Here is a 6,931-nt window from a genome sequence, read left to right as displayed (position 1 = left end):
TAAACTCTTAATGAAGAACATGAACACGCACACACACACATTCACAGTTTACATGTGTGAAAACACGCCTGCATGGAAGCATGTTAATATGCAGTCCTGTGTGTGTGTGTGTGTGTGTGTGTGTGCGTGGGGGCGTGTTAGATGTACTTTCCTCCCGCGAGTTTCCTGATGACCCGGTTCCGAGTGCAGCACGTAGCCTAGATCAGCCTCACACCGCGCCAGCGAAGTCCAGCGCATCTTCTCACCACCACGACCGCTTCAGGACAGAAGACAAGGTCAGACTTGTCTCCCGACACCCTGGGACTGTGTGTGTGTGTGTGTGGGTGTGCAGAATATTAACTTGTGTGTGTGTCAGAATGGCAGAGCGTGGGGACAGCCCGCTGGTGCTGCTGGAGATGCTGGACGTGCTGGTGTCCCTGCAAGGCCGCGTGTCCTACGCAGACGTGTGTGTGTGTCTGAGCAGGCGCTTCCCGCTGCCGACGCTGTGCGAGCTGCGCAGCCTCCTCTACTCCACCGCCTGCCGCGACCCCTGCTTCCCCGCCACCCTCTTCCGGGCGCGGCTCCACCCCGCTGCCAGCTCCAGCCTGTCCACCGCTGCGGACGTGGTGTCCCTCTTCAACCTCATCACCCTGACGCGCCCACCGCTCTACGGGCCGCCCTACCTCTACGATGGCCAACCGCTGCCCCTCATGGGCGGGGCTGTGGGACCCGAGGGCTCCGACTGGCCGGTTGCAGTGCCGGGTACGGAGGGTGGGGCCAGACCTCAGGAGGGACCATATCAGCTGGAGCTGGGAACCTCTTATACTCACGCATTCCCAGACATGCTCACACACACCCTGCAGGCGTCTCCGCGAGACGCAGACGGCGTCCATCCTGGGGACGCAGACGCCGGGACCTCCGGCCTGGAGCGCGTGGCGGCCAAGAGAAACGTCTTCAAGGCGGAGTTCCACAACCTGCCGCCGCTGGTTTCGCTGGATGCCAACCACCAAGCGGAGCTGGACGAGGCCGCAGGTGGACAGAGAGGACGGCAGGACGTCCTCTTCCTGTCCCTGAAGAACCCTTACCCTGACCCAGCGGCACTCAGACACAAACCACCCACACCGGCCGAGATCCCCACCATCAAACACGACAGCCTGGACGAGACGCGGGGCTCCGCCTACTTCAGCACGCCAGCACGGGACTGGCCCCGCCCAGGATCGGCACAGAAGAGCCACAGCCTTGAGGACGCGCCCCGGGACAGGTCGGAGCCCGTGGCGGCGGCCCCCGGACCGGCGGAGTCCAGGCCGGCGGGGGACGGGCTGCTGCAGCCGGGCCTGCATGTGTCCGGGTTGGGGGGCTCCGCGCCGATGGCGCTGGGAGATCAGGGGGCGGCGGCATCCAGCCTGGAAGACGTTCCCGGTTTTGAGGAGGTCCGAGCCGCCCTGAAGCGCCTCAGCGCCAGGAGTCTGGACTTCAGCAGCCACGAGTGGCCACCAGGCGCAGACGGCGTAGCCAGCGTGTCCACGCAGACGGACGCGGCTTCCCGCCTGCGCAGCCTCAACAAACTCTCCATCGACAATCCGGACGCGGTCACCGAGGACGACATCAGCGCCATTTTCCGTTTCCTGGACGACATCAGCATGTGCGGGTCGATGGCGGCGCTGGTTCCGGAAGGAGGCGCCGAGGGCGGCGCGAGGCCGGGGTCACCAGACAGGAGGTCCCGGCTGGGGAAGCTCAAGCGGCTCTTCCACTCCCTGGAGGCACCAGAAGACATGAGCCTGGGGGCCGGGGTGGGCCGCCTCTTCTTCAAAATCGCCGAGGTGGAGAAGCGCCTGGAACCTCTCAGCGACCTCACACACACCCTCACACACATCCTGGCCACGCTGCAGCGCCTGGAGGCGGAGACACACACGCTCAGCCACGCCCACGCCCTGATGGAGCCGCCGGCAGCCAGGCGGAAGGCCATGGTGGCGCGGCGCGACCACACCGAGAGCAGCAGCACGTGGAGCGTCAGCTACAGCAAGGAGCAGCACACGCACACCATGCAGGTACACGTTCCACCGCGTCCCGCACGCGGAGCCCCGCATCACCTGCTCTGGCGCGGCTGAGCTACGCTGGTGTTGGGCACCACAACGCCAGCTCGCGCTTTCTGGGGACCGTTGGTCCCTCCTGCCTCATACTGAGAGATGGACTCTGGGTTCCCGGTGAAGTAATACGGGGCTTTAAACTCCACCAGGCCGAGTTCAGAGGAGCAATTTATATCCAAAGAAGACCCAGTTGGAAACAGGTACGGTCCTCAAAATAAACTCTAGTCCCAGTTGAAGAGGCCACATCTTCTAAACAGGGTTTCTGTAGGTTCCGCTGAAACGGTCAAACCCAGCCTTCATTCTTCATTCATTGGTGTTCTTCTAAGACAATTTGCCAATATGTCATATCTGTGCTCTGTTCATGTCCAGCCACTTTCGTCCAACTGTTTGGAGGAGTGAAGGTCTGTATATCTGGACAGACAGATAAATAGACGGATGTGGATCATGGCGGCTGCTAAATGTAAATGTTCACAGGCAGATCCAGTCACTATAAACTACAGGAACCATTAATGGTCCCAGATATTGATCAAAAATCCAGTTAACACTTTATGGGATCTTGTGGAATGTTCTCACCAGACCACTTACATCCCAAATATAAAGGAACGTTCCATGAAGTAAATAGTTCTACAGAAACACAGGGCCACAGCTTCTTATTGACCGTGATGTTGAGTTTCACACCCTGCTTTCAGCCAGACCATTACTGATCCCACGAGCCTCATTAATGCCATAAAACCATCCTGGCCAGGGGAGCTGCAGACCTCCATTAAGGCCGGAGATGAATCACAGCACCGTGCATGTCAATGGAACTAAGAACCAATGGAAGGTTTGTCTTTCAGAAAGAGCAGAAAGAAGGCCATGCGGTGGAGCAGCCGCTCACCCCCCACCTCCTGCACGAAGCCTACAGGCCCCACCCACTGCACAGCGGCAGCCCCAACCTGAGCCTGCGGGCCGACCCGTCCTGGAGCCAGTCGGAGCTCACGCCGCTGGAGCTGCAGGTGAACCCAGGCTGAGCGCATTACAGCGTTCTTCTGTAGCTCGGCTTCTCTCTCTCAATCTGTGTGTGTGTGTGTGTCTGTGTGTGTGTGTAGGCACCAGATCAGCTTGACTTCTGGACAGATGACGTGTACACTCCAGCATCAGACACACTCCTGCGCCGAACAAACACTTCCTGTATACAGGCGCGAGGATACCGCATCGCCGCGCTCTGCGTCACCGCTGCTGTCATCATCGTCGTCATCATCGTCATCCCGATCAGCACCGCGTAGCACACTCACTCACACACACACACACACACACACACACACACACACACACACAGTGCATCAGGCTAATGAAGTGTGTAAAATGTCAGAATGTGTCCCTGCTTTACCCAATAAAGTGCTGAGGTCTGCGCTGTGGCCCCTCCGTCCCCAACATGGCTGCCTCACTTCCATATTCACTAGAGTGCAGCATAACATTTTTATTGTACAATAAACAAGCAGTGATGATGCTTATTAAGTTTCAGATACTCTACATATATACCGTTTCACCTAAGTTTCTTTACTTCTGTAGAATACGGGACGTGTTTGTCCACATATTACTGCAATTATTTAACTAGAAAAGGAAAATTTGTGAACTTCATTTTGGCTTGGAAAGCAGAGAAAGGTTAAAAGACAAAAGGATGAAAGGATAAAGGATAAATCAGTTAAAATTCGTGAAATTGGGATTATTCCGGGTTTTCTTGCACGATTAACATGCTAATGCTAACATCAATAATGCTAACAGAGCAGAGTCACTATTTATCCAGAGCGACTTACAGTCAGTAGTTACAGGGACAGTCCCCCCCTGGAGACACTCAGAGTTAAGTGTCCTGCTCAGGGACACGATGTGTGGGGTTTGAACCTGGGTCTTCTGGTTCAACCCACTAGGCTACTACCACCCAGGCGACATGTGACATTTTTGAGACGTTTGGGACATGTTAAAAAAAATTGCATGCTAATGGTAATTAGATTTTATGTGGCATTAGCATTTGTCTTGGTGTGAAGGCTAAAAGTGTGTCTATTGTTGCCCTGTAAAATGCATGGGAGTTAATGGGAGGATGGAAGGATAAATAGGAGGATGAGGTTAAATGTGGTTGAATTGGTTGCAGCGGTTGAGTAGGTAAAATATGTGGTGGTAGCAAGTGTGACCACTGTTGCTCTGGAAAATGCATGGGGGAGGATGAAGTTGGTGATAAAGAAGTTGAAAAAGCGAAAAAGAACATTAAATTGGTCTAAGATGACGAGGTGTACCAAGTTTCATGTCAGTATTTTGAATCATGAACTGGGGATGGGTTAAACATCACATGTTAAAGGACTTTGTGAGATGATTTATTATTAATAAAAGTTCCCCGAGCCTGTCTACGGACCTGCTGTGGCTAGAGATGGTGGTCGGTGTAAAGAGGGTTTTGGTCACTCTGCTTTGCCGTTCAGAGAGCGGCAGCTCAGACGGTCGGATCTGGAATTTTTCCCCTTATGACATCATAAGGGGAAAGATTACCTCCCGTTTCTCATGCTTTTTCCACTCAGAGAATTTCCCGCCCCTCCCCTAAAACATGATATCCACCGACCGTCATGACTTCCAAACGTGTGAAGCATGTCATGTGACCCATGGAACACGGATCTAATGAGCTGAACGTGTGCAGTTGCTGCTCTATCATTGTTTGGTAGTGTTTGGATGTAATTCTGCACCACGGCTGAATTTCAGAAACAGATACAGAATTAGAGAACCACTATTATACCTATATATTATATGAGTCCTATATACAAGCAAAATAATCATGTCATGGCACATCAAATGGAAAAATCGGTGGGAAAAACAGGCGTGGCAGAGGGGCAGTGGCACGCATCGCTTAAAAAAGCGCGTAAAAAAGGTTGGAACAATAATAAGAAGAAAAAGAAGAACAAGATTTTAGCCATAATAATAATAATAATAATGATCCGGAGTGCATATGCTGCACGGTGAAGAGGAGAGAATTTACAGTCGTAGACGAACTCCTTCACTGGTTATTATTATTCATTCATTTAGAATCCGAAACAGATAAATTCAAACAGCACAGATATATGCTTATAAACTATAAAAATAATGTAATTACAAAACCTATTTCTGTAAATCAAAACAACAAAAACATTTCAGTTTTTAAAAATGAAGATATTACCTATTATTGTATCTTCAGGCTGCCACGTGCAGGCAGCATCAGAAGAAATCTGACGTGCAGAATTTGTAAAAACTATTTTAAAATGATTCATATGCAGCTTTTCAGCATAAATATGACAGTGAAGAGAATTCACTTGTATTCCTAAAATAAGACAAGAGACTCGTTCCTGCAGGAGGCATCATCTCATCTTTCTCCTGGTTATCAGAACAACATCCTACACTCACACACACACACACACTCACACACACACACACACACTCTCTCACCAGCTGCTGATGAAGCTCCTCGGGGATTCCGGCTTTCTGGGAATCCCATTTTGCACCGGATGCTGAAGGAGTCGTTCTGTCCATCAGTCAGTGCCGGAATCTCAGACCTGAATCCGTCTCCAGCCCCTGACTGATGAGGCTTTTTGGATTTTTGTGCGTGTGAATTTATCTAATTTATCTCTCATTTTATAGGTGATTTATTCTGAATAATTAGTATTATATTCAGACATGTTCCAGTTTCAGCTCAGGGTTTTGCAATCGAGAGATTTCTATTCGTTATCAGCCGTTCTGAGAGCGAATAAGGCTGAAAAAGGGCCCTTGTCTGTAGTGCTGCTATTGGTTCTCGTGTATGTGTCTGCCCGTGTATGTGTTGTATAAAGCTTGTCTGTGATTGGTTGAAAGTGTTGAAGGTGTTATGGTGGTGTATGTCGCACTAGCGGCTTTGCCTGTAAATATCACGCGCTGCACTGTAAATAAATGCACTTTTATTGCATTTTGGTTTGGCCCGTGTGTTCCTTCTTGTCACTGTGACACACACACACGAACACAACATAAAGGCCCAACACCTGTACATGTTCATAATAAATCATGTTAATAATGTAGTCATAAGCTGAAACTGATGCAACAAAGGAAGAACATAGAATGCATTACATGAAATTACTAATATCAATATGTCATTAGAAACATTACAGTAAGAAAAAACCCTGAATCTGTTCACCATCCCACACAGATACTACATCCCATAATACAGCGGCGCCGGGAGACGTGGGATTCACCAACCTCTTCCATGGGGTTTATGAAGGGAGAACATGCAAGAAAGTACAGCAGCCTGGACCTTCCCATGGATAAGAACATCCAATCTCATTCACAACCTCTTGTCTCCTCGCCCTTCTGCTTCCATCTCCATCTTGTGTTTCCTTCCTGGAACTCCAGCTCCTTGTAGATCCATTTTTCCAAAATAAGTTATGTCACACATGGAACACGTAAAGTGAACAAGTGAAGCTTCTGATCGGTGTGACCAGTTCCTTCCAGTTCAGTAGAGTTTAATACAGTTCCATACTCATTCAGTCTCTGATACGGAGCTAATAAAAGACTAAACTCTATCCATCCTTCATCCATCCATCCTTCATCCATCCTCCATCCATCCTTCATCCATCCTTCATCCATCCATCCTCCATCCTCCATTCATCCTCCATCCATCCTCCATCCATCCTCCATCCATCCTTCATCCATCCTCCATCCATCCTCCATCCATCCTCCATCCATCCTTCATCCATCCTTCATCCATCCTCCATCCATCCTTCATCCATCCTCCATCCATCCTCCATCCATCCTCCATCCATTCTTCATCCATCTTTCATCCATCCTCCATCCATCCTCCATCCATCCTCCATCCATCCTTCATCCATTCTTCATCCATCCTC

General features: G+C 50.5%; 1 protein-coding gene across 1 annotated transcript; it reads left to right on the top strand.

The window, feature by feature from the left end:
* Nucleotides 1-209: 209 nt before the first annotated feature.
* On the top strand, nt 210-3,471 carry minar1l (membrane integral NOTCH2 associated receptor 1-like). The gene is made up of 4 exons (XM_028967465.1): nt 210-275; nt 356-2,027; nt 2,903-3,061; nt 3,155-3,471. Exons 2-4 carry the CDS (start codon nt 357-359, stop codon nt 3,329-3,331), a joined length of 2,007 nt encoding a protein of 668 aa, XP_028823298.1. The 5' UTR covers nt 210-275; nt 356; the 3' UTR covers nt 3,332-3,471.
* Nucleotides 3,472-6,931: the final 3,460 nt, after the last annotated feature.

Source organism: Denticeps clupeoides, unplaced genomic scaffold (genome assembly GCF_900700375.1).
Source record: "Denticeps clupeoides unplaced genomic scaffold, fDenClu1.1, whole genome shotgun sequence".
Taxonomy (NCBI): domain Eukaryota; kingdom Metazoa; phylum Chordata; class Actinopteri; order Clupeiformes; family Denticipitidae; genus Denticeps; species Denticeps clupeoides.
Note: the sequence above shows the minus strand (reverse complement) of the source record. Positions and strands in the feature narration are given on the sequence as shown.